Source organism: Pseudopipra pipra, chromosome 2 (assembly GCF_036250125.1).
Source record: "Pseudopipra pipra isolate bDixPip1 chromosome 2, bDixPip1.hap1, whole genome shotgun sequence".
Lineage (NCBI taxonomy): Eukaryota > Metazoa > Chordata > Aves > Passeriformes > Pipridae > Pseudopipra > Pseudopipra pipra.
In genome coordinates this window covers 17118324-17146302 of record NC_087550.1, presented here as the reverse complement: position 1 = coordinate 17146302, position 27979 = coordinate 17118324, and the positions used below count along the sequence as shown (strand labels likewise).

The following is a 27979-nucleotide window of genomic DNA, read 5'->3' as shown; positions in this document are numbered from 1 at the left end:
GAGATGTAATACAGACCTTAGAGGGAAAGGAAAACCAGTACAGGAAGCTGAATCAAGAAGATACTTTAATCAGGTTTATCAGACAGATTTGGATCTCCAAATAAATAGATTTATCAAAACAGAATAAAACAAGAATCCAAGGATAAATACACATACCAAAACCAACTTGAAAATCCCCCAAAGCTGTTTCCAGACAGGGGGAAGGTGATGCTGCTGCACACCCTCCTCCCCACACTGCAGAAATGGTCCTGTTGACTCTCTGGGAGATGTGCCTCCAGTGAATACAGCCCAGTAGATATTATGTAGGATATATATAAATATATAGCATAATAACCTGCTTAGTAGCAACCTTAGTGCAGTGTTCAGGGTCCCAGACCCTGTCAGCAGGTGGGTCCTCCCAAAAACTACATCTTCACAAGATCTGCAAAGAAGGGAAAAGGATCCTCCCAGCTGGAACAGAGGAGGAAAGACAGAAGACTTTTCACAAAACACCCTTTGGAGGGTTTTCAGCCAAAGAAACCCTTTACAGATCACAGGGGCTCCAGGAAAAGAAATAAGAATGATTTTTTTTCCTTGCAGGTCATCTTTGCATCGGTGATTGGAAAGATGCTCAGTCAAGCTTTGCTCCTGGTGCTCTTTGAGAATGCCGGGGTGTCAGGGATGTATCCCACCTCTTCATGTCACACCAGGTCTCACACCTCTGCCGGTTCGCCCTCTTCCCTCTGCATATCCAAGGATAGCAGAAGATGGAGAGAGAGCGGAGAGAGGCACCTCCATGGCTGCGGCTTTCACACGGATCAACTGGGATCTGAAGTTTCTGGAACTTACACTAGTGTATCCTTTATTGAAGTGCCAGTCTATTTAATAATGCAGCTCTGGTTCTCATATATATGTGTATGTGTGGGGGTGTAGATAAATCAAAAGCGAGGGTAAAGTTTTTTAGCTTTACAAGTTCTTTGTTTCCTTCTCTGGGCTCTCTGTCATCCTCAGCTCTGATGTCTGGGCTCGGAAGATGTTCCAGTGACCTGGATGAGCAGAGAGGGACACACATTAGCAACAACCTTGGAGCAGGAAAGCACAATTTCCCCCATGTGTAGCACCCTCTCTGCTGGAGGATCCACAAGGACCATGCTGGGAGAGAGGTTGGGATAGAGATCTACCCACACCAGCCATGGCCAGAGCAGCTCATCAGTGATTCATCATCCAGCTCTAGACTTTGTCACCTTGAAGTTAAAATGGTAATTTGTGGTCAAGAATGGCCTTCTTACCCAGTGCAATGCAATTAATAGCACAATCAATGGCACTTCTAATGCTTTTTCTGGTAAACCCTCACATGGTCTTATAAGAAAAGGAGCTCAGATTGAAACAGGGGTAAATCCCTCTCTCTACCTCCTCAAAGGGTGCTTTGATATGATCTAGGGCCATGTCCTGCCTGGCCCATCTGCGATTTGGGATGACTCCCTGCCTCTCAGGGGGAAGAAGCATTTTGCTTGTCCTCTGTCTCACCCTCAGAAAGCCAAAATTTCAGTTTCATAGCAGTGGGCAGGTAGGTTTCTCTCCTCCCTTCTGTCAGCCCTATTTCTTTGGGGTGGCTTGCTCAAAGCCCCTACACTTGTATTCATTTTCCTGCTGCTGCATCAGCCCTGGTTCTTCTACCTATGGCATAGGAAAATCCTGCTGCAGAAGGAGAAGAAACCCCCTTCAATCCCCCACAGCCTCACCAGTGAGCTGCAGATTCTCAACAGGATTATTTGCCAGGGGAAACTGAGGCAAGAAGAAGCCGGCACATTACTCCATGAGGGTGTGAAACACAACCTGGGAGCAGGAACTGGAAAATTCCCCAGGGTTTGCTCAAGAGATGTTGTCCCAAGGGGACTGGGGGTGAAAACAAATCTCCAACCTCCCTGGCACACTGGGTGCACTGGGCAGCAGAGCTGTTCCAGACTGACCCAGTGACCTGTGGGTGCTGGACAATATGGGAATGGCTCTGATCCCAGCCTATCCCACTAAACTCCAACACAGCCCAGGAGGAGAGGCAGCCAGCAGGAAATAGCATGGCAGTTTCACTCCGTACAGGCGCTCCCGGCATGTGCACTGGCATTCCTGCTTTTCGCAACATTTACGCACATCCAAGAACACTCAGAGTGATTTTTAAAAACACTTCAACAGTTTATTTTCTTTCTAATCCCTTGCATCATTTATTTTTTTTCTCCCTCATCCCCCCACCCCTTAAGACCAGATGGATTAGATATAAAAATCAAACAGTTTTACGGGCTTTGGAGAGACAAATCCTTTGGATTTCACAAGGGTGCATCCACTTTTAGAAAGCTGGCTGCCCTTTCCAATACCATAAAGTGGCTGTTAACCAGGAGTGTTGCATATGGGTGTGAAAACAGGTCAGTTCCAACCCTGCTAAGCTTGCACAAGCCTTTTCCCTATGGTTCAGCTCCCCATGCCGTGTCGGGATTTATGCAGTCTTTTTGGAATGGCCAGAGCAGAGCAGGAAAATAGCGGGTTGTTTGGGGCAGGATGTGCCGGAGGAGTGAGGAAAAGGGATTTTTCTTTCCCTACCTTCGTTTGTCCTGGTGATCAGCCTGAAGTTTTGTGCTTCTTGCTTGAATTCTTGTTTGCTGATCTTCTTGGTTTGGATCAGATGGAATATTCCTGCAGAGGGGAACACAAGGCATCAGATTCTTGATCTAAGGCTCACACAGGTTTGGATGTTCTGTCCCCTCCTGAGATGCAAAGGGGAAACTGCCTGCTCTGGATGCCCTGGGGTCCTGGTTCGGTGCAGGACCTGCTGACGAAGCTTAGTGGGAGTTTGGGAATGAAATCAAGGCTGGCCAAGGTCAGGAGCGATCTCATTTGAATATTAGATTGAATATTAGGAAGTGATTCTTCCTTGTGAGGATGGTGAGGCCCTGGCACAGGTTGCCCAGAGAAGCTGCCCCATCCCTGGAAGTGTTCAAGGCCAGGTTGGATGGGGCTTGGAGCAACCTAGTGGAAGGTGTCACTGCCCATGGAAGGGAGGTGGAACTGGATGGGCTTTAAGTCCCTTCCAACCCAAACCATTCCATGATCCTATGGTTCAATGCAAACAGTACTGGTCACTAAATCAGGACACAGCAGAGACACCATGAAGCAGGTGAAAACAGTAAGATTTTGTTGCTCCAGAAAACATCGCATGCTGGAGAGGTTCTGATCTTCCCCAAAAACCATAAAAGAAATAAAGGTGAGACCAAGAAGATGCTGAGATCCCTGCCCCCTCTGCTCTCTCTCGACCACCTATCTCCCCTGACTGCTGAGACCCCTCCATCCTAGGATGTTTTCCTTTCCTGGAAGCAGCCAGGGACTGAAGTTTTCCATCTCTCAGTCACCAGCCCTGAAATTCCTCCAGGACAGGAAAAAACACGAGTGACCTCAGCAGAGATTGATATTTCTGGCTGTGCCAGCATTATCCCATTAGTAGAGGTGCCTGACTCAAGTGTTTGACCCAAGCAAACCAGAACCTGCATTTAGCAATGGAAGTGACCTTTCTGTGGGATTAGGGGTTACGATATTCCGAAGCATGACAAACCAGGCAGGTATGCCTGGCATATCCTTCCCCACCTCTCACCCAGGCTCCCAGAACATCCAGCCTCTTGCTGCCAACAGATGTGAGAGGCAATGTGGTCCCCCTTATTTGGTTAAGACACTTTCCCTGATTCCCAGCAGCAATTACACATAAAAAGAGTACGTCATGAAAGGGAACCAGCTTGCAATCCATCTAAATGAGATGATATGGACTGTGGAAAATTAATACAGGAAGTCAAAGACATACAGAGAAATATGTGGATATTTGGACTATTAATAAGTCCTTTCAGTGGGTTGGGAAAAGAAGTCCTACCAGTAACAAAAGAAGATACTGGATGGAGGTAATATAACTGTTAACGACACAAGAAAGGCACAAGTGTTCAATAAATCCTTCTGGTCTATACTTAGAAAGGGGCAGGAGGCCGTGCTTGCAGTCCCCATGGCTGATGAAGCACTTTCCAGCACATTAGTAATGAAGAGGATATTTAAACAAGAGCTAGGAGAGATAAACAATTTTAATCAACGGACCCAGATAATGCTCCCCCAAGAGCTCTCTCAGAGCTGGCTGAGACCTTTGCCTGCCCTGGGATGACCGTTCCTGACAGATGCCAGGAGGTGGGGAGCAGTGTAGGAATGCAGAGGATGCTCCAGCAGGCACAAGAAGAGCACAGGGCAGTGCAGATAAGAACAGTCCACCCACCAGAGAGACAGGAGTGGATGGAGCTGCGAAAGAGCAGTGCCACTTCCTGTCAAGCAGATCCCATCCAACGGGCAGGATCATTCCTTGCAACGTTTTGGCTGAGATGAAGGGAGGTGGTGGGGCTGCCAAGCACTTGCACCTTCCTTGGTGCTTTAAAGGGGATTTATCAGGAAGATGGGGACAGACTTTTTAACAGGCCTTGTAGAGAGAGGACAGTGGGTGATTGTTTTAAACTAAAAAAGGGGAGATAAAAACTAGATAGGAGGAAGAAATTTTTTATGGTGAGAGTGGTGAGACCCCCAGCACAGGCTGTGCAGAGAAGCTGTGGCTGCCACATCCCTGGAAGTGTTCCAGATCAGGTTGGATGGGGAGAAACCTTGCCTAGTGGAAGGTGTCCCTGTCCATGGCAGGGTGTTGGAACAGGATGATCTTTAAGGTCCCTTCCAACACAAACCAGTTTATGATTCAATAATTCTATGCTTTAGATGTTGCCTCAGGATCCAAATAGAAGTAGAGTACAGTAGAGCACAAGGAATGAATTAATGGAGCAGCTCATCCTTCCTAATTTTGGAGAGACAGGCTTTTCTGCAGCGCCTTCCTTCCCATCCTGAAATGGGTGGACATACCATAATTCTCTCTGCTGGCTATGTGGGAATCCAGCATTACCAGTACTTAACGCTGGGCTGGGGAGTGAAGCACGTTTGGTTCAAGAAACTGGTCTCAAGACTTTCTAAATCATCTGCAAAACAAAGCCTTGGTGGGTGGTTGGAGGTGGCAGCCTGGGTGCACATGGGAGTATGAGACCCATCCTAGCAGGACACAACCTTTGGCCAGAGACCCACACCCTGGTTTGGGCTTTGCATTTCAAGAAAGACACATAGAGTCCAAAGCAGAGCTATGGGAAGGACCAAAGGACCGGAAATTTCGAAAATCAAGGAAAGAATGAAAATATTCAAGTTCTTAAACCATGTAAGAGAGGGCAGAGATGGGAGCTGATGCCATCTTCAGAGGAAAGGACTGTGCTCTTCACATCTGCAGTGGAGAGGACGAGAAGGTAGGAGCTTGAGCTGCACACTCGGAAAAGTCTTCCCTTAGGAAGGAGTTTGTGGCTCTGGAAGAAAGTAGGTGGGTTGTAGAGTCTCCATGTCAGAAGAAAAAAAAAGAGAAGCATGGGGATGGCTGGTGTGAACCCTGCAGGTCTCCTCCAGCCCAGGTGTGAGGGAATACGAGCATGGTGAAACCCCAGGGATGGCTGGAGGTCTCAGAGCTGTCAGTTTCCAGGATAGAAAGGAGCATTTTGATCACTGTCTAATCAACAGCCTGGCAGGGTAAATGTGGGAAAGGGGTCCATGGATGTACCACACCTCCGATCCAGGTATAGGGCAGGAATCAACAGCAGAGCCTACAAACTATGCTGGCCCCTCTTTGATCCTGCCTGTTCCTTTGTTGTCCTCTCTCCCCATGATAACTCCTGCTCAAAAACACTGGAAAGTCACTTTTCAAAGCTCCTGGTGGTTTTCAGACCCCTACAAACATGGGGAAGCCCCTACTGCAGCTCTTCTGGAGGCTGGTCGTGCACCACTAGCCAGCTGGGTAAGACTTCTGGCTGGGTGTTGGCACTGGTTTCTCCTCTCAGCTCCTGCTTCACGGACAAAACCCTCCCAGGACAGAAATAGAGAAGGCCATATAGGTATCACAAGCCCATACAAAGGCAGATGGACGAGGTCCAGATGTGACTTGCAGCCTCTTTACTCCACACATGCTGCACTGTTGGTAGAGTAGATGGACCATGGAGAGGTGGAATCCATATGTGACTCTTTCCCAATAACAACACTTCGCTCTGCCAAGCAAAAGAGCTGTGTTGGCCTCGGGGACAAGGGCCTTCCCTGTCCCCGGCTGGCAGGGCTCGGGAGCTCCATGCAGGCATGAAGCTTTTGGCCTCAGAAGGTACCAAGAAGGTTTGGGTGGCAACTTCTGCCAAGGAGCGAGGAGAGGAAATGGTGGGGCCCAGACAGTGTGGGCTCAGAGCTGTCCTCTAGCTACAAGGTGCCATTGTGAAGGAGAAGAGGGGGAGGACAGGGAGAGGGGCACCGTGGAGGATGGAGAATGGCAGGGGGAGGATGGAAACATGGTGGCAACCAGGGGTCCATCTCTGGGGTTATTTTCTCTGGCTACTATCCATGTGCGCCCACCCTTTGTGGCCGGGAAGAGCCTGGCTGAGGTCTCCCTAGGGAGTGAGGTGACACATGACCATAAGCAAGAGACCAGAACATTTGCCTACACATGTCCAGAACACCCGGACTAAGGGCCATTGTATCCATAGGAAAGGTACAACCAACCTCAAATGCTCAAGTTTTTTGGATAGAGAACATCCAACAGAAACTCAGGGTTGGGGCACCATGATGCTTTCCTGGACCCAAGAGAAACTCAACACAAATATCTACTGGACCAGGAGTCCCTGGGATCCTCTGGTCCATAACAGCATTGCAAAGCTGAAGGTATGGGGAGGGAGTAAGAGACAGTGTATTTGCCATGCTTTGACCTCTGGAGGTCACACCAAGAGGAGCATCCAAATCCACCCATCCGAAAAGTAGGCTGGGGACAATTCATTCCCCCTTCGGAAGCTATGGGTGGACTAGGGTTAAAAAAAAGAACAAAAGCAAAAACATGGAGTGCCAGAACAATTTTTTGTTTGTTTGTTTTCCATGTGCATTTGGCATGAAAACAGGGAGGTTTAGGGGAACAGCCCCATGGCCCTTGTCTTGTTTGCCCACGTGCTGTGTCTCCAGATAGTGTTGCAGCTCGTGGTGGGGCCAAAAGTGGTTTCCAGCCCCTGATCTGCATAGAACTGCAGGAAAAGAGGGTGAAATGAGGGAGCCAGAAGAGCCACCCTGCTGTCAGCAGGTTTTGATTCACCCCACAGGGGCTGGAGCACTGTTAAAAAAGCCTGAAAAATTGACCAAAGCTTGGAAAGCTTCAGGTTTCCACATACTCCTTGTACTCCTGGCTGGTTTTGTTATGGTACTCACCTTTAATCAGCTTCCAGTTGTAGATTTCCACCTCCTCCGTCAGCTCCTTCTCGATGGCCATTGTCCTGAGGATCTCCTTGGAGTTCTCCGAGCGTGGTGGCACAAACATGTACACCAGGACATGGCTGGGGTTCTTGCCACACCGGGTGGTGACTATTTCATCCGTGGGTTTGACTCTAGTTTCTGGGCAAAAACAAGGACAGAGTTCATGAAATCAGGGAAGGAAGGAGCCTGGAGGAGCTGCCTCAGCACCCAGGCCATGGAAAAGGCATCTAGTTGGGTTTGGTGCCATTGGACACAGCTGCGTCTCTGAATAGGACCTTGATCTGATCCCCAGCACTGGCAGCGAAGGGAGATGATAGCAAAGGACCTGTGGACCTGCTCATCCTGATGTTTTCCATTCCCTCTGACTCAGGCAACAGGGCAGGGGATTTTCAGCACCTGGATCTCACCACAGGGACCTTGGTGCCACCATCACCACGAAGCCCAGGCTGGATTCCCCATTTCCCATCTCACTCCAACTGCTGTCCTGGAGGAGGAACATCAGGGAAGCGAAGGGATGAGCCAGCAGTGTAGGATCCAGAGCTGTGGCTGGGCTGCCTGGGCAGCATGCCCAGCTCAGCACCATCCCCAACACTCTTCCCATGTGGGGTGCCACCCACACCGGGGCCCTACGTGACTTCTGCAACATCCTCAGTAAAGAAGAGCTGCTAACATTTCACTTTTGTTTTTTTTTTTTTTAATATATCTGGAGTAATTAAGAATCCCCCATGGTTTTGGAAGGAGATTTATTGCCTTTGGTTGTGAGCCTTGGAAGGCAGAGGAGCCCAGCCCTGCTGAATTTAGCCTTGTTCTCCCAGCCATTTTGGACGCTGAAACTTTTTACGCTACTCGAAAGAAAGTTTGGCTATAAATAGATGCATGGGGTATATTTTAGTAGGACAGTTATTTCAGGCCTGATTCTGCTCTCCCCCAGGCTTTCTGAGGTGGTCCTGAGCTCCTTTTCTCCAAGAGGGGATGGAAATCCCAGTTTAAAGGTATAAGCACCAGGAATACAAGCGTTCAGCTCTGCAGGCTCAGCATGAGGCGAAGGGGGAAAACCACAGCCCAGCACCCTCATCCTTTCCACCACAGGGTCAGGGTGCAGGAAAACCTCTGCCCCAGACTATTAAACTTCACCTGCTCCAGGGCATTCATAGAATCATGGAGCTGCTAAAGTTGCAAAAGACCTCCAAGGTCATGGAGTCCTTGATTAAAGCCCCACCTTCAAGCCAAGGAAGGAACCCCATATTCAACAGGCATTTAACAGCTTTGGAGCTTCACTCTGGAGCCACTCAATGGCCCAACAGTGTTGGAAAAGAGAAGCAGGGACATGGGTCGAGGTCACTAGTTCTGCCCACAGCAGCTCCGATGACCTCCCCATCCAAATAATGTATGGTCACAATCCCGGGATCAGCATCCCTTTAGCAAGCAGAAATCACCCAGTGTTTCTCTCCAAACTACTGGATACAAAGGAGGAAGGGGAGAACAGTTGGAGAAACTGCCTGGAGAAAGAAGATGGGCAAAACCTCCGTGCAGTGAAGGAAAGGGTAAGGATGTAAGTTGGCTGAGCAATGTGTGTGTGTGTGTGTGATCACTGTCTGGGAGAACTGGAAAGCAAGAACAAAATCATTTTGCCTGCATCAGGGTGTTTAACTGGAAATAAAAAGAATACTGAACAGCAGACAAGAGATCCAAGCAGGGAAAGTTGTCGACTTGAAAGCAGAGAGACCCAAAATAGTGGGAATGCAAGAATGGAAGGGCTCTGCTCAGTCATCACATCCCATTCCCACTAGGCACCACATCATAAATCCTGCTCATAAACATATCAGAAACCTTATTAAAACAAGCTGAGCTTCTGCCCTTTGCTCCCCCATGGAGGCCATCCCAGAACCTCCCTGCCCAAAGGCTGCAAAACCTTGAAAATCACAGCTCAAATGATTTTGCAGCCTGTTTGCCCCAATTTCAAAATGTGGCAGTGCCCCTTGGTTGTTCTGCCTGGTGAGATCCTTCCACAAAGCCCCCTTGAAGATACTCATCAGAAGAGATCACAGAGAACCTGCTAGACCTCCAGCCAGGCTCAAAGACACTCAGAGTCTCCAGAGGGAAGCAGTGGGTGATCCATCAGCTGAACATCTCCTGATAAGTGAAAGTACAGACAGGTATAACGTGGAAAACATTCTCCAGTGGGAACAGGAGGAGATCTCAAGCCCTGCCACATCTTTGCCACGTCTGTGGTTTAAGGAAAACAGTTTTCCAAATACCAAGGAGCAGCTGAGAGACCCAAAACACACTGAACATTAAAAAAGGAAAGAGGTCTTCTCCACCATGGAATCACAGAATCATTAAGATTGGAAAAGTCCTCTAAGATCATCCAGTCCAACCGTTCCCCCAGCACTGCCAAGGCCACCCATGTTTCCAAGTGCCACATCCACATGGCTGTTAAATCCTTCCGTGGATGGGAGCTCCCACCACCAACCTGAGCAGCCTGTGCCAGGGCTGGACACCTTTTTGGGGAAGGAATTTTCCCAATATCCAACCTAAACCTCCCCTGGTACAACTTGAGGCCATTTCCTCCTGTCCTGTTCCTTGTTCCCTGAGAGCAAAGCCCGCCTGTCAAGCAGATGTAGAGCAAGAAGGTCCCCCCCCGAGCCTCCTTTTCTCCAGGCTGAGCCCCCCTCAGCTCCCTCAGCTGCTCCTCATCAGACCTGTGCTCCAGACCCTTTCCCATGTCCCAGCACCAGCCCAGTTCCCCCTGGCCCACTCCAGCTGTGTGTCCAACCTTCATTTCCAGGTATGGGGAACTCTCATTCCAACAAATCATGAGTACCACAGATAACCCCATTCCTGGGAAATGTTCTCCTTCTCCTCCTTTCACCAACATCTCACCTGCCACAATTTAACCCTATGACTTTTTGTCCCACGTGGAGCTCTGAAGAACAGACCACGTGCCCTCTCCCCAGAAAGCACCTTCTGTCTGTCTGAGCATGTCCCTCCTTCAGCGTCTTCCTCCAGACTCCACCCTTCCAACAGATGGAACTTTCTGGGGGTCACTGCAACTTCCTCACCTTGGGAAAGTCCTGCTGCCCTCCAAGACAAGCCAGCCCTTCCATTTGAACTCATCTGATGTGGATTCAAGACACTAGCAATGTGAAACCTATACGTCTATCCCAGGGCTTTAAACTAAGGTAGGGAAGGATCTGGAAGCCAGCTGCAGGAGCAGGTGGGATCCCACCTACCTGGACATATTTTACAGCATTTCCCATCTACTTTTTCTGGATAGTCACATGGATATTCCTTGGGGCACGTGATCTTCTGGCAGTCCTGGACGCCGTCCCTGCAAGTGCAGAGGATGCAGGGCAGGAGGCCGTAGAGCCGAAAGACAGGGTGCCACACTTCCCCGTGGGAATAGGTCTTCCCGTTGTAAACACAAGCTGGAGGAGACAGAGAAAAGATCTGCTGGTGCAAATAAACCCTCCTTCTCTTTGCAAACCCAGGGCTTGGTGGAGCTCAACACATTTCACCACCTCACACGTGGGTGGTCCTGCTGCCTCGAGAACAGGATCCAGCAGTGGATTCGGCAGCAGTGGGAACTGGGATATTGCAGGCACCCTGCCCAGGAGGTGCCATGGGGCAGAGGGACCAGGCACCAGGAGATGGAGGCTGCTGGGCTTGACCACCCTGGTGTGGGCGGGGGTAAGTGTGGGCAGGACCTCACCTGCCTCCCAACCTCTGGAAGCCCAGGGTCCCTCGGAGGCTGTCGCAGAATGAAGCACAGTGAAGAGTGCCACCTGCTGACTCCACCACGGAAATTTTTGGAGGTCCCAAAATTTCCTCTAGGGCTTCGTCTCCAAGGACTGGAAAAAATTTTTCTGGAGGCACAATAGTGGAAGAGCCGCCAGGAGGAGAAAGGACCTTTATTTCCCCTTTGGATCAAGGGGGTTGCCTCCTCGTCTCGCTTTCCTACTCTCTCCTCCAGAATGAACACCTGGGACAGACACAGCATGTGGCAGGTAGGTGCGAGGAGGAACATCCTGTCCCTCTGTGGCACTGTACTGGAAGGTTCATGTGGAGCCTTCCATCTGAGCACCTTGCTTCCCAGGTCCCAGATCTCCAAAATGCTCCAAGGACCCATTTCCTTCCAACTCTTTTTGGAAAGTGGGAGATTCATGCAGTCAAGAGGCTCTGGGCTCCAGGACTGAGATAGCAGGGGGAAGCTGGCAGTGGAGAAGTGGGAAGTAAGACTTGCTGCTGGAAACCTGCTGCTGAAACAGATTCCTTGGGGAATTCAAAGTTCTGGAGAAGTCACTTCAAGCCACACATAGACTTCTCAGCCTCTCCATCCCTTACCTTTCTTGTGCTTCTCTTTCAAGACGATCTTCACAGTGGTGCCACCTGCCCCCTTGGGTTTGAAGCTTCTGGGAATGAACTCCAGGGAAGAACTGAGAACAGTGGACACAGTGGCTCCGGGTGGCTTCCTGCCCATCACCTCCCCCAAGCACTGGTCTTGCGAGTGCCTCTGTGAGCAGTCAGAGAAAAGGAGGGGGCTCAGATCCAGGCAGTTGATTTGTTCTCACTCCAAAGCATACTGGAGAAAGCCATGCAGTGTCCTGCTCACCTTCCATCAGGAGTGGAAGGTCCACAGACCACAGGGATAAGCAATGACCCAGAAGCCATAGAATCACAGAATCATTTACGTTGGAAAATCTCTCCAAGATCATTGAGTCCAACCATTCCCTCAGCACTGCCAAGGCCACCACTGGCCCATATCCCCAAGTGCCACATCCACATGGCTGTTAAATCCCTCCAGGAATGAGGACTCCACCACTGCCGTGGGCAGCCTGTGCCAGGTCCGGACAACCCTTTCAGGGAAGAATTTTTCCCAACATACAACCTGAATTTCCTCTGGCACACTTCGAGGCCATTTCCTCTCATCCTGTCCCTTGTTCCCTGGGAGCAGAGGCCACCTCCCACCTGGCTCCACCCTCCTGTCAGGGAGTTGTAGAGAGCTAGAAGTTCCCCCCTGAGCCTCCTTTTCTCCAGGCTGAGCCCCCCCATCTCCCTCAGCTGCCCCTGGTGCTCCAGACCCTTCCCCATCTTGCTGCTGCCACTGCCCAAGGAGCACTGAGTAGCTGGAGTCAAGGCCCCACACTGGTGTCCTCCTTAAGCTATGAGTGGGTCACCTTCATTGGGACAGCAGCTTTCTCTCCCCATGCTCAACCCAAAGCCCTCAGAGAAGCAGGTGAGGTCCTACATCCCTGACACAGGCAGGGAAATGGGCTGGTTTTTCCTAGATACCCACTGGGAAACTGAGGACTGGCATCTGTGTGACCCAAACAGGATAAGAAAGGTAAGAATGGGCCATATCCTGCTCTCCCACCTGGTGTGGGGCTGCCATCCAGCAGGACTGAAATCCCAGGAACATCCCAGGCTCCCAAGAGCAAAGTTCTGGGACAAGACACGCAGCACAAAGGGTCCCCTTGTGCCCATTTTGGAGGTTTTATAGCTAGTGGAGCAGTAGGGAGAAGGGTAGAGCCAAGAGCTAAGTGACCTAATCCCACAGACCTGGCTCTGAAATGTCACCATGAAGGAACCTCAGCAAACAAGGAGGAGAACTGTCCAAGATTTTCAGTTCCCAAAGGCCTTTTGCTCTTCCAAAGACATAAGAGGTCATAGACTAAGAATCATTTAGGTTGGAAAAGATCTTTAAGGTCATCGAGTCCAACCCTTAACCTGGCTCTGCCAAGTCCACCACTAAATCACGTCCTCAAGATGCTTCAGATGAAGAGAACAGTCTTTCCCTGGTGGTCTGAGGTCTCACCTGTGCTGATATCCCTCACCTAGACTCAATTCCAAGACATCATTCCCCTGCAAACCAGGTGTCCATGGTTCTGCTGTCCAAGGACTGGAGTGCCCTCCAAGAGCTGCTGGGGGTCATTTCTTTGTAGAAGACAATGGCCAAGGGGATGCTTTGAGCTGTTTAATTGCAGTGTGCCAGAAGCAATAATCTGAGTTTTAAAATGCAAATATCACGTACAACACCTCTGTTTAACTGCAGGGGTTCCTCTTCTGTGGACTTCTCATAGGAGCCATCTGCAAGGGAAAAACATTGTCCTGTGAGATGCTGGGTGAAGATTTGCTCTCTCTTTGGCTGGAGGCAGCTCTCCTCTGGATGCTGGCCCACCTGGGAGATCTGGAAAGAGCGGAACTTTGGGACATGCAATTCATATTACGCAAAGCAAATGGAGCCATACCCCAAAAAACATTTTATCCCACTATCAACAACAGCTCAGCTCCAGGAAAGACATGACCTTGTAGCTTCTGAAGTTAGGTGGCATGAAAATAGCCCAGCGGTAGAGTAAGACGTCATGAAGAATGATTAAAAATAAATCCAAAGACATTTCTCACTGAGTCAGTGACATGTCCCAGCTGCACCAAAGAAAACCAGGAGAGAGGAATACAAATGGCAGAAGGGGAGAGTTTGGGGGAGGTACCTGGAAGAAGTCATTCTCTGTCCATGGCCAGGAGGCCACCATGGCCTTCCAGCTTCATAAATATCTCTTGTATTAAAGAGTCATTTTATGCTGTGACTTCACTGTCAGCAGAGTGTGAACCTGCCCATCCTCTCTCGGATCTGTCTCATCTGGAGACATGGAGCTTAACTCTCTCCTCCCTCTCCCAGGTGTGAGACAGGGGAACCAGCAGCAAATTCAAGAGTTTGTCCCTCACAGAGAGCTGTGAGAGTGAAGCTCAGCCACACTGTACTGGGGTGGAAAGAGGGTTTTTCCCTGACTGTCCTGGAAACTTCCCTGGAGCAACAGTAGAATGCACCACCTTTACGTGGTCCGTTCTGCATCCTGGTGGGTGAGTGGCCTGGAGGACTTCCCTCCACACAGGTCCCATCTCTTGCACAATGCACCAGTGGCAGGGCAAGGAGTTCAGCCCTTCCAGCTTTTGGGCTGCAGGAAGGCAGATCACAATTCAGTGAGGGAGGGGAAATGTGCAAGGAAAAGCCTGAGCCCTCATGTTTTGTTCCCTGGTACAACCAAGAAATAGGAAGTGGCCTGATTTATGGTACAGGCTTCCAAAATCCAGTTAAGCGGCTTGGAATGGCTCCTGCTGTCAGGTGGCAACCAACTGGAGTATCCCACCCTCACCCCCAGCCTCATTACCTTTGCAGACCTGGCAGCAGGAGTCCGCCACGGTTAATGGAGAGGAACACAACAGCGTCGGGCAGGTCACCAAGCCGCAGTAAATCTGGCCTTCCTAGGATGGTAGGAAGAGAAAGAAATCATTGTCAGCATTATAAAAGGTTGTATGTCCCCTGTGTTGGGATACCAGCACTTCAAATTGCAGATCCATCATAAATCATTAGGGAGAAATTCCTCCCTGTGAGGGTGGTGAGGCCCTGGCACAGGTTGCCCAGAGAAGCTGTGGCTGCCCCACCCCTGGAGGCCAGGTTGGATGGGGCTTGGAGCAACCTGGTTTAGTGGAAGGTGTCCCTGCCATGGTAGTAGGATGGGATTAGAGGAGCTTCAAATCCCTTCCAAACCAAACCATCCTGTGATTCTGTGATTCCATGATCAAAAGCCCCCTGATAGTACATCTTCAAACCTCACCAATGACTAGTGCTACCAGACCTGAAAAAGCCACGATACACCTTCAAACTCTGCAAAACAACCCCCTGATTTGAAGGGCTACAAGAAGATTTTCTCTGACATCTCCCAGGAAAAGGACCTGAAGGAGACAGGTGGAAATGGGAAGCCTGATGCCAAACCCAGACGCAGGTCCATGCCAAAGCTTTGCCCTCTCTCTGCCTGGGGTTATTTAATAACACCAGAGCCAAGGACACAGACTCAGCTGTGCATGGACATTCAGGTGTAGAGCTTCTTCCACTGGCTAGGTGGTTGGTTTGGAAACTTCATTCCTACAGTGATTCAAACTGAAAACCACAGGTCAAGGCCAGTCTTGACCTTAGGACATCTCAGTCCCACTTCAGGCAGTCGATTTGCACTGCAAGACTAAGTTTTCATTGTTTTGCAGAAGGGTAAAAAAAGGATGTTCAGCAGCCAGAGCTCAACAGCAAGGTCCTCTTCTTCATACAGCAATTTTCTCTGGGGTGTCCACAAACTCCCACTCAACCAAAACCAAGAGGTCAGCCAAGGATATCCTTAGAAAACCAAACCAAAGCAGCTTCTTCTCTCACCAAGGAACATGAGGAGCATGAGGAAAGTTTGATAAATGACAGGATTTGATGGAGGTCACAGCAAACCAAACCCTGCTCTCCTCTTCATGGAGTCCAGACCTGCCTCTTCTTTCTCCTTCTGACCAGCAGCTCACAGCAATGACCTGCCTTGGGCAAATATCATAAAAATCAGGATTTATCCCAGAGGCTCCAGTCTCGGGGAGGTTTTTGAAGAGGGTTAGGCCAGCTGTTCCCGCAGCTGTTCCAGCAGCTGACAACACACACAGCCCAGAGACCCCTCCACAGCCAGCCTTTTATTTTCCTCTTCGTATCCAAGGCATTATCCTACTGAATAAACAGAGCCTGAGTGACAGCCGAGAGGGATGCAGAACTCCACAGGCTCCTGGGGATGAGGTGGGAAAACAGGGTAAGATGGGTACATAGAGCTGGATCCAAGAGCTCCTTCCTGGTGTTTCCCACCATCCATCTGGGGTCCCTAAGAAAGGAATCAGCCTCAAAAACTGTATAATTTCTACATCTGAGCTATTCCTCTTGCCACCAAGCTCTGAGGTGTGTGCAAGCCCTGGAGGCTCAGACCAGCTATTCCAGTATCATAGATACTTTACTACCAAGCATTAACTGGTGTAACCCCTGTGTGTGTGCTCCTGGTATGAGAGAGGGAGGTGGTTTGGGCTCTCCTGCCTCTTTATTCTTTCCTGGCCAAACTTGGTCCAATTATTTGCAACTCATGGAGCTGTGGAGGTTGGACCCATCCAAGGGCTCTGAATGATGGGTGGTGAAAGCCACACCTGCAACTCACTTTCTTTTTCATGGCAGAGGCAGCAGCCAGTGTGAGCAGTTCTTCACAGTGTCCAAGTCCAGTGTCAGCACTTCCAACGCCCCTTCCTCACTCTATCTCAAGGAGGAGAAGCTGCTCCATTTATCTCCTGACGCTCAGCTCCTGGCACTCCACACACCTTCCCGTCACTGCTGACCTCATGCCTCCTGAGAAGGTGTCAGAACTTGGCTTTTGATGGATTTTCACAGGATCCCAACCCCTGGGAGAGGGCTGGGTAAAACAGAGCCAAGCCCTGTCTCAGGGCATTGCTGGAGGCTCATGGAGAAGCAACATCCCAACAGAGTTAGCAATTGGGGGTGGATGATCACTGAGATGCACACTGAGGACACCCTGGCTACCGTCACAGCCCTCAGGTAGGACAATCAGGACCAATCAGGGAAGAAGGGAATACAATGGTCCTGTCAAAGGTCATTGGAAGTGAGCATGAAAAGGAGCTGCTTCCTGCAAATGCTTTTTGTAGACATCCTGAAAAGCACGTGCACAGCCCTCCTGCAGGGCACATCTCTGCTGGCCCAGAGGGCTGGTGAACACTGCAGGAGATTCTAGAGGAGCCCAGCTCCTGGTGCTCAAGCACATCTCAGCCCTGGGTTCAGCTTCCATCTAAACCCAAGCAAGGGGGATGAAGATCCAATTGCCATCCCACTGCCATCTCTGACTGCCCAGCACTCCTGTGTCTCTGCTGTCATCCCTGGGGGGAGCTCCAGCCATGCAGGGCAGGAACAAGAGGCAGCTGGAGGCCCTTTGAAACTGAGGCACCTAGCAGTGGTTGGGAGCCAACAAATCCTTTCTGGAGCTCAGCAAAATCCCAGCAGCTCAACAGCACGGTCAATATTCCGTGGAGAGATTTGGTTTAGATAGTGGAAAGAAATTCTTCCCTGTGAGGGGGGTCAGGCCCTGGCACAGGTTGCCCAGAGAAGCTGTGGCTGCCCGATTCCTGGAAGTGTTCACAACCAGGTTGGACAGGGCTTGGAGTAACGTCGTCTAGTGGAAGGTGTCCCTGCCCATGGCAGGGTGTTGGAATGGAGAAAGCTTTAAAGTCCCTTCCAATCTAAGCCTTTCTACAAAACTATGGATCCCAAGAACCTCTGAATCCCAAGCGCTGGCACCTCATGTCCACGTTGCCTTGCAGGCACATTGAGCTCCCCTAGGTTCCCTGGGGGCCCAGCATCCCAGCTGGATGCTGTCGGACACAGGCCCAGAGCACTGAGATGCTTGATGGGGACAGAGATGTCCCCCTGTCCACCCCAAAAAGCTCCAACAGGGCCCACCCAAAACCGACCCATGTGATCTCTGACAAATCTCTCTTCTGCACTGATAATCTGATCCTGATGATAAACCACCATGGGCTGGTACCACCAGGTCTTCATGATGTTTTTGACCTTGTGGGACAGTGGTTTAGGAGCAGAGCCCAAGCCCTCCCCACCTCCCGTGGGCTCTGAGGTGGCTTACAGAGCAGCTGCACTGCACACACTGGTTGGGCTGGCGGCTGGGGAACAGCTCACTGGTGGTGAACATCTCTCCTTGCTGGTAGGTCGTCCCATTGTACTGGCAGGACTTGACAGGCGCCCGGAGGCCAGAAGGGGAATGTGGCTCTGGAAAAGAACATGAGAATGGAGCAGGATGAGAGCCAGCCCTGCCTGGACCTGATGGAGCGTGGATGCTCTGCAGATTCCCCATGAGCCCAACCCGAAGGGACAAGGAGCCCTTTACACGCCACAGTTCCCACGGAAAGCAGCCAGGGTTGGTTGGGAATTATGATCCCAAAAGCTTTCAGGGAATGGGGCTGCCCTGGCTGCACTGAGCTCAGCACAGAGGTAAAATCTGGAAGTCTGACCTCTGAAAAAAATTCTTGATTTTTTCCCTCCCTTGGTTATAATGATCTTCAAATTCAGATGGAGTCACATAAAAAGGGCTTCACCCATGGGTAATTAGCTAAAAATTAAATTTAGGGTTTATTTTTTTCGTAGTTTTTCTTCCTAATTTCTCAAATCACTGACAGTTTCTGACTGGCTTTGCCAGCACTCAGGTAGGAAAAGTTTTGGGGCTAAATCATGAGGTGATCTATAGGGGTGAGAATGAACAGATTGAGGTAAACTGAGCAGTGGAGAGTTAGGGAAAATTTGGCGGTCAAAGCTTGAGGTAAAGTGTAAGGGACAAGGAATATTTTGGAAGAAAAATCTGAGAGGACAAAATGAACATTTCAGGCATAAAATGTGAGTTAATCTGTAGGAGAGAGAAAGAAGATTTAAGGCAAAAATTACATAATCAGTAGTGGACACGTAGTGAAAATTATGGGGGTGAAATCATAGTAATCTACAGGGAGAGAATGAACATATTGAGGTAAACTGAAGCCATCAGTAGTGGACAGGTAGGGAAAATTTTGGGGATAAATCTTGAGATGATCTCCAGTGTACATAACGAGGTTGTTAAAAATCTTCCTTTTTTTTTTTTTCCCTGACATTTTGCTGGCAAATGATCACAATAAAGTACCAGTTTTTGGTTTGTCCCTGAAGTGTGAAATAACATTTTGTCCCTACAAAGCTCTCAGGATGGGGGTGAGAAAGTGGACTGGCAGAGAGCCCTTTTCCATCAAAAATTACGTTTTTGGAGGGAAAAAGCATCATGAGCAGCCTGAGCTGTCGTGACTCCGTGAGCAGGATCAGACCCAGCATCGCTGCCTTGCCACAGGTGTGAGCAGTTGAGGGACCACTCTGCAGGATCACGGCCACCTTGTCCCCTGCTCCCTGAGGGATGTCCACCTACCAAGACACCTTGGGCAGCACTGCTGGGGGTCCGTGACGGGGTTGGCACACTGCAGGGCTGGGCACTGGATCCGGTAGCACCTGATGTTGTTGTTCTGGGGAGAGACAGAGATGGTTTGTTTAAGCCCACAAGGAACATTCGGTTCATGTTCACCCCTGCAAGAGAAGGGGGATGTTGGGTGGTAGCCACGTTATCACAACAAATTGTGCACAAACCCAGCCAGCTCATGGTCCATCATCAGCAAAGACCACTTGTGGTCCCAGAGTAGCCCTGAGCCATTTCCACTCACAGCCCACCAACACTACTGAGACAGAATCAAGGAATCACAGACTGGTTTGGGTTAGGAGGGACCTTAAAGATCATCCTATTCTGTACCCTGCCATGGCAGGGACACCTTCCACTAGACCATATTGCTCCAAGCCCTGTCCAACGTGGCCTTGAACACTTCCAGGGATGGGGCAGCCACAGCTTCTCTGGGCAATCTGTGTCAGGGCCTCACCACACTCACAGGGAAGAATTACCTCCTAAAATCTAATCTAAATCTCTCTTCTTCTGGTTTAAAACCATTCCCTTAGTCCTATCACTGTCTGCCCACGTAAAAAATCCCTCTCCATCTTTTTGCAAGCTCCCTTGAAGTACCAAAAGGTCTCCCCACAGTCAATGGCAACTCCCTCACAAGGTCAACCCAACACCACCAGGGGGATGGGACAGCTTTTTCAAAAGGGAAGAAATTAATCTGATGTCGTTACGGGGCTGGAAAGGGCTTCTCAGGTCAAATTAGACACTCAGGTCAAACTAGGTGCCAAAGCAAAGCCCCAGCACAGGAGTGTCCCCATCACCTCCCGTGGCCCCTCGTAGGGGACGTGCCTCAGAGCAGCTGCAGCGGATGCAGTACATCAGCCCCTGGGGCTCCAGGTAGGGGTGCCAGCTCTCCCCTGGGCTGTACTTCTTGCCGTTGAAGTCACAGAACGTATCCAGCCCTGAAAGTCAACCAGGAGAATCCACATGAGAAAAAGAGATAGTCCTCATGAGAGGTCCCCTCCCACTGCAATGAGAACAGCAAGGACAGCTCTGTGCCTTCATGCTGCTCCCTGTGCATAGCTGATGGCCACATCCCACCCACCAAATCCCAGATGGAATACATTCCCCCAAAACCTTTTTTTTGGTAATGATTTGGTGGGGGGGTTTTATGCTGGGACACGTGACCCAAATGGCAACTCCTCCAAGCAAGCTGGACTCTCTTTGCAAGCAAGGAACAAAATGGGTGGTTTGAGGCAAGAAAATTGAGATTTTACTCTAAAATAGGTCAGTAGAAATGCTCACTGGAAGATGGACGGGTGATGCTATAGGATGGAATTTCTCCCAGGGAGTGGTGACAGAGTTAGGAGAGCCTGAATTTAGGGGACATTTTCACCATTGCACAACAACAACAAAAAAAAAAATAGAAGAAGAAAGAAAAAAAGAAAGACAATTTTGGGTGGAAACACGTTCTGCAGGAAAACCTGTTGCTCCCTCTAAGAACTTCAGCTCATTCTTTTCAGGATCCCTGGACAAGCACTATCACCACACAAGCAGCCAAACATCATCTCTAAGGAGCAGGACTGGGCTGGCTTGTCCCATCCCCTTAGCTTTACCTGGCTTGGTGCAGCACAGGTCTGACTGGAGTGACTGGCTTTTCATTTATGGGGCTGTCCATGCAAACAGCAAATCCACCTTATCCATTTTTTGCCCCCAAAAGCATAAACACATGTGTGTCTTTTTCTTCTATTATCCTTAGAAGAGCCAGTTTCCAGCTGTGCTCCTGAACAGGAAGCGTCTGTCCCAGAAATAATCCAGGCCTGGCTACACTGGCATGGATTTAACCTCACTACAGCACAGGGAGAGCAATTAGATGGCGCCCAGCACAAGTGGTGAACGAGGTTACCCCCCTCTCCCTGTATTTTAGCAGTTCCCTATCAACCCCCTCCATCTCCAAGTCCTTGGTCACACACCAACCCTTTGACAGGACCAGGCCCACCTGCAGCAGGAGCCTGTGGGACAAACCATGGCCAGAATCACCAGCAAAACCCCAGGACTTTGGCCAAAAAATCCAAATCAGTCGTCATTAATGTCCACATCCACAAGCATCACCTGGTCCTGCAGGACCGAGCTCCAACCCACAGGAATCTAGATCCTGTAACAGCCCTGATGGCTTCCCCCACTCTCCTGTGATGTGTCCCCAAGCCCTGACCAGGCAGAGGGTCACACCAGGACTTGAGTTGTTTCATGACTAAGCACACACCTGCCTGATGTGGTTTTAGTGATTTAAGTGCTCACAGCCCCACTGAAAACTGAAGGTGATTTAAAAGTTTATGTCATTGAGGGGATTTGAGGTAGTTTGAGCGATGACGTTGCTCAAAGGCAGTGTAGACATTTATGCTCCCTGAAGCTTTTATGGGTCTTTTAAAGTCTTACAGCACCCTGGGGATGTGGGAGAGGGCTGTTTTCCAAGGCATAGTGCCCAGTTCCATGAACTCGGATGTTTACCCTGCCAGGCTGCTGGGAGGGCTCCTTGATGAACAGCAGAGGGTCCCCAAAATGACCCCAATGCTGTTCACTACCTCAAAGATGCTAAAAGCCATCCTGTGCTCTGCTTTGTCACCTGGGGCCCAGCAGTGGTTTGGAGAGCCCAGCTGGTGTTGTCCCACCCTGCCAAAACCGGAGATGTCACCTGCTTAATGGGTTTCTTCCATCAACCAGACAAAGGTCATCCAAATACGGTTGGGGTGGGCTGCAGTCCCTCCTCCAGCTCCTGACCATCCTCAAGATGAACTCAAGCAATGCTCTACCATGGCCAGACTCTCTGGCCAGCAGGAAGGGCAGCCCTATGGGTCTGTGATGATCCCTATGGGTCTCTGCCAGCACCCCTGAGCTCCTCGTTGATGGCTTTAAGCATTTGATTCTCCAAGCTGTACCTTCACAGGAGCTGTCCAGACCTTGTGGTCCAAGCACAGTGGTGTGGGGCCAGCATTGCATCTGCAGAGATGGAGATTTGCAATAATTTGGAGTGCATGTCATCAGAGGGACAGGCAGAGGTATTTTCCTTCCTTTTCCCTACTCAGAACTTTACATCATCCACACATCTTGCTCCAAACCCCTTGACAAGCCGGCAAACCCCTACTCCTGGACACGCAGGACACGAGCTTACAGCATACTACACAAAGCTGGTGAGCATGCAGCTGGAAAATGCAGAAACCCAAGAGAGAGAGGAAAAAAAATCCACAAAAATAGTTTTGCAAAAGGGTGAGAAAATGACTTCATTTTTCCCTGCTTGCAGCATCTTCATGAATTACACTGAGAGTGAAGAAATCGAGTTGCCTCCACGTGCTGTGGCCCCGCTCTGCTTTGCAGGCTCTCCTGCCAGTTGGCTGCTCCGTGCAAACATTTAATCACCAGTGGAGCCCTGGTTTGGGTCCAGCCCTCGAAAGCAGCCTGATTCATGTCTGCAAAGGGGCTGCTGGTAAAATTAAAGCCGACTGGCAGAACTGGGCAGCAGGAGACACTTGTCAGCATTTGGCAGATATTTGGCAAAAGCCGCCGGCAATTTTGGGTAAAAGCAAGCTGGGGACGGATGGATGGATGGATGGATGGATGGATGGATGGATGGATGGATGGATGGATGGATGGATGGAAGGAAGGAAGGAAGGAGGAGGCTTAAGACCTGGAGGCTCTGGATCATTTTTTCCCATGCCAGGCTAATAATTTCATTTTCAGAGTTCAAACTTTGGATATCCTCCCAATTCACTTGGAGTGAAAAGCCATTTGTGGCAGTGAATTGCTCCCATGCTGTTCAGTCACTTTATTTATTGAGTCTTCAGCAAGAGCATGCTCAGAAAAGTCTCATTTTCCAGAGAGGGCTCAATAGCTGTGGAGTGCTTTGCAGCACCAAAAATCCAGGTGAAGCCATGGAAAATCTTATTTTCCTTCTCAAGAACCTGTCCAGCCTGGTCCATACCACCTTGGAGACACAACCAGAGCTTGCTGATTGCAAACTAGAAGCTCCATGCTTAGAAGTGGCCCTATGAGACCTGGAAGCAGGAGCAGAGGGTGGAAAGGGGCAAGTTCCCCACTGCAAAAACCTCCGAGAGCAGGTGCCATCTAACCAGTTTCTTCTCAAATACAAGAAGCCCCCAGTACAAGATCCTGGTCTTCAGATTTCCATTATGGGTTCTATGGACCAGAAAAAAAACCCTGAAAGCCATGACAATGATTCCTCTGCTGCCCAGCAGCAAGACCTGTGGCCTCATGCCCAGAGGGAGGGTGGAAGGTGCTCTGGAGAGTGACTCTTCCACAGGGGAGCTGCTCCACCTTGCCCACCCCAAAGGGCTCTGCTAGGGACATCCTGAAGGAGGGAGGTTCTCCCTTCCTTCCCATCCAACAGCTGCTTTCTGCCGTGGCTCCAGTGTTTTCTTGATTGGGGACCACCTGGTTACATCCAAATCATGGAATACCCCAGCCACTGGCCTGGTCCTGCTCATGTCCATACTCACCTGCTGGAGCCACCTTGGCCCTGCTGTCTCCAGGCATTTGGCAAAGCCCAAGTTGGCACCAGCCAAGACCCATAGCAAGAGTCTGGACACCCTTGGGAAATGCTTGAGGTGATACCCAGGTGCTGGTTTGGTTTGGTTATCGTTAATTGAAATTAATTAGCATTAATTGTATCCTGGATGGTAAGGAGGAATGTAATATGAGATGGGAAGTAAAATGGGACGAGGAGAGATAGGGCTGTTAAGAAAAAAAAGGGTGATCTCTGGTCATGGCAGAGACAAGAAAAAGCAACCAGCTTGGGAAAAGCCCGGAAGATTTAGGATATGTACTGTGGGAAGCTTTCCAGCCACTAGGAGATTGAAACCCCACAAAAGGTTGTCACAGAAGGTCTAAGACAGTCTGAATCCACTGGAGCACCTTCACAAGATGCTTTAGAGACACCAATCCAGGGTGACAGAGTGAATGGTGAGGAGAAACCCATCCTGTGCTGCATCCAGTAACTGCTGACATCTCTCACACCATGAGAACAGAATGTTTCTTCATGATGTATCTCAACAGCTTCATACACCAGCCACCCCACATCTTCTTGACCTGCTCTAGACCCAGTGAGAATCCACAAAATGAGAGGAGATGAGCAAGATCTCACAACCTCCTTGTTGGATCATCAAATTGGCCAGTGTTGATCAGAACACTCCCAGATATAGAATCACAGAGTGGTTTGGGTTGGAAGGAACCTTAAAGATCATCTAGTTCCAAACACCTGCCATGGACAGGGACACCTTCCACTAGAATTTGACCACATCTCCTAACCTTGGCTGCAGACAAGCTGGGTCTCTGTCAGTCAGTCCTGACTAACACCGGAACTCCTCTATGCTCCAGGACACTGGGAGTCTCCAGAGGTGAGTCCCTGCTGCAGGCTAGAGAGCGGCTGATGCACCTGAAAGACCTCAAAGCATGGAAAATGCTCATCCCAATTTGCTCATCCAGTACAGGAAGCCTCCACCAGTCCCGTGCCTCAGTTGCTCAAGCAGGGACCTTCACTCCAGGTGCCAAGCTGGTTCCAACAAGGATGTTATTGAAACACTTCCTATGCCTTCTCCTTTTTCATCCCGTGGCTGGGGCAGGGGTGGGGGGGGGCATTCCTACATCCCCAGATGGCACCCCTGGAGCTCTATCTGATCAAGGAATGTCTGAGCCGGGCTCACAGCCCCAGCAGCTCTTTTGGAGGTCGCACACCTGCCAGCCAGCACCGTGCCGGCCGTGGGGAGGGGGGATGAGAGTTTATGCAAACCAGTTTGCAAGTTTTAAGAGCGGCCATAAATAAAGTGTAAAAGGCACTGTCTGGTACACAGAGTCCAGGCGCTCCTCTGACAGCCCTGTATTTATGAAGGGCTTAAAATGCAACTTAGCTGAGAGAGGACTGGTTAAAACACACTAGGCCCTTGGCATGTGGCATCCCAGAGACTCCGCTCACATCTCCAGATCGCTTCCCACACACTCGCCTCACTCAGTTCTGGGTTGAGAATACCTACTCAGGACTCTGGAAGCCTGGAAAACTCTGTAGGTCCAAAAATGCAGCCTCATGAAGCATCTTCGAGTTCCCCAGGGTAGAGAATCCAAGCAAAGTCCCAAACATAGAGGATCCCCATGGCCTCTGGAGCTGCAGACGGGGCCCAAATTCCCCCACTCCTTCCCAAGGGAATGTTCAGTTGTCTAGAGCAGGTTGTGCAGCCCTCACATCCCCCTTTCCATGGCAGTGGTAGCATTTGCCTTTCATCCTGGTCCTTCCCACTTTGGACCACCCAGTTCCTCAGCACACTGGATCCAAACTCGTAGGACAGAGGGATCCCATGAACCCCCTTTTCTCCGCAACCACGTTAAAAAGAAATGAAACAGCAACTTCCAAGCTCCTGGGAAAAACCACTGCCCCGCGCTCTCCAGAGATGCTGGTGTTTAAATGCCTCCATCCAAAACATGGTTGCATTCAACTATTGCCCCTGAATTACTCAGAAAGCAGCACATTCAGCCCAGTAACCTGTGCCTCTGATAGTTTTTTTTTCATCTGGGAGCACAAATCCCCTAAAATAGCCTCTTTCTGTGGGCAAATTCTTCTTTTCTGAGTTGCCTTCAAGCCTGAGCATTTCTGCTTCTCACCTATTTTTAGCCACGACACTGTAGGTCCCTTGGCTGATGAGCCTGCTCATAATTAATTTATTCCTGTCTTCATTCGCCCTGAGCACTCGGCCTTGAGAAAAATCCGAGGCTGCAGAGGCGGATGATGGAGCAAAGACCATAGTTTGATTAGGGTCTTGTCAGCAAAACCACCCTGCCCTCAGCCATGGGGCACCTGGAGCCCTGGCACCATGAGATGTGCCTTGCAGCAAAGCAAAAGTGCTGCAGAGCTGGGAAGTGGGTGATCCTGGATCCCCCTGCTCCAGTCCTGCTTCTACCCCAAAGTTCCCAGCTCTTTATTACCGTTATCAGTTCTGCAAATGGACCTCAACACTTCCTCCCAAAGCAGACAAAACCTTTCTGCCCCCACTCATCATGCTTCATGCACGATTTAGAGGCTCTGCTACCACCAATAGGTACCTTCAAAGAGTGAAAACATCACGTAATACCTGTTTCATCTTCAGGAGATGCCTCCATCCTCCTCCTAATCTGGGTACCACAGCAGCCCTGGCAGTGGCAGGGAGTCAGACCCACATCCCTTGTGCAAGAAACAGATGCTGTGGTCTGGGTCTGGTGGCTTCGGTGAGCCCAGGAAAGCAAAAGCGCCAAATTCATCCAGATTTTGCTCTCCAGGACTCTGCACAGCCCCATCCATGCCCCTGCCTTCCCTCCTTCCCCCCCCCCCCCCCCCCTTCCCGCCGGGATGAGCAATCCAGTGCTCACAGCGCTCCAGGAGGACGCTTATTTGCCTAATGCACTGCTGGCAGCGGGCAGGTTGTAAATCACCCTGACACAGCCACCGACTGACTCCGCTGGGATTCCGGGAGATTAAAAGGGAGAATAAATGTAGGGACACAACAAGTCCTGCTCCACTTTGCTCACAGCTTCAGTGGCTTTGCGATGTTGCAGGAGTGCTCAGCACCCACTGGTGGGGTCCTAGTGCTTTGCCCAAGCCAAACCCACCTCCTGGCCCCAGTTAAAGCTCCAGTACCCTCCAAGCTCCTAAATAGCTCCGGCCAAGTCCTTCCAGCTTTTTTGCACAAGTGCTGAACCTCCCTTCCCTTCCCCATTCCAAACTTTTGTCTGCCCCGCTCAGCCAGGTGGGAGCAGGAGTGAGAGAGAACAAAGGATGGATATGGAGATGGAAAAGGGATGGACATGGAGATGGACAAGGGATGGACATGGAGAAAAGCCCCCAGCTTTGTTTTTGGGGAGGTCATTTCCCCAAATTGCCCCTGTCTTCATCCACTCCCGGAGGGGAGATGCACCCGTGCAGGGTGGGATCTGGGCAGGGGAAGGGCTGCAAGTCAACCCCCTGCCCTGCGACATTTCTAGCCCCTGGAAGGGGGGTCCCAGCACTTCAGCACATCCCTGCCAGCCCACGGAGCCCCCCAGCCCCCTCATCAGCACGCAGGGGTGTGTTCGGCGCTATACAACCCCTCAAAGCAGCTGGGGACAGCAGCAGGCAGAGGGGGACACAGCCATGTCCCCAGTGGTGCCGGATGGGAAACCTGGGACATCCCCGCCATGGAGGTCCATCCAACACCTGCCATGGTCCGGAGCCTCCCCGTGTCCCCAGCCATGCCCGCAAAGCACCCCTACACGTTCTTGGAGACTGAAGAAACGGGGAAACTGAGGCACGGCGGGATGCGGAGCAGCCAGGAGGGGAGAGGGGGACACTTACGAGCCCGGGCTCGACTCTCGGAGGCGAAGAGGAGCAACAGGCACCGGAGGAGGAAGACGAAGGGACCCGCCCCGGGAAGCATCGCAGCCCGGCGATCGGCGTCGGTCCCGGTGCCGGGGTGCGCTGCCCGATATCCCGATGCTGCTCCCGGTGCGGTGCCCGGTGATGTCTCGGTGTCTGTGCCGGGGGCTTCGCTCCCACGGTCGGTGCCCGACAGTGCCGAGGTCTCGATGCTGGTGTGAGATGCTCGGAGGTACCGGGGGTGCCGGTGCCGGGGCTGTCGGAGCCGGGAGTGCTGTGGTGCCGATGGCAGGAGTGTCGGTGCCCGGGGGTGTCGAGATATCGGTGTTCGGGACTATCGGTGCCCGGGGGTGCCGGTCCCAGGGGGTATCGACGCCGGGGGTGCTGCGGTGCCGGTGTCGCGGTGCCGGTGCCGGGGGTGCCGGTT

At 50.8% G+C, this 27979-nt stretch overlaps 1 protein-coding gene across 1 annotated transcript; it reads right to left on the bottom strand.

The window, feature by feature from the left end:
- Positions 1-52: 52 nt before the first annotated feature.
- On the bottom strand, positions 53-27713 carry CHRDL2 (chordin like 2). The gene is made up of 11 exons (XM_064644091.1): positions 27532-27713; positions 20016-20128; positions 19149-19242; positions 17835-17977; positions 14514-14607; positions 13379-13434; positions 11692-11860; positions 10581-10775; positions 7303-7485; positions 2572-2664; positions 53-1025 (listed from the first exon to the last, which is right to left on the bottom strand). Exons 1-11 carry the CDS (start codon positions 27611-27613, stop codon positions 946-948), a joined length of 1302 nt encoding a protein of 433 aa, XP_064500161.1. The 5' UTR covers positions 27614-27713; the 3' UTR covers positions 53-945.
- Positions 27714-27979: the final 266 nt, after the last annotated feature.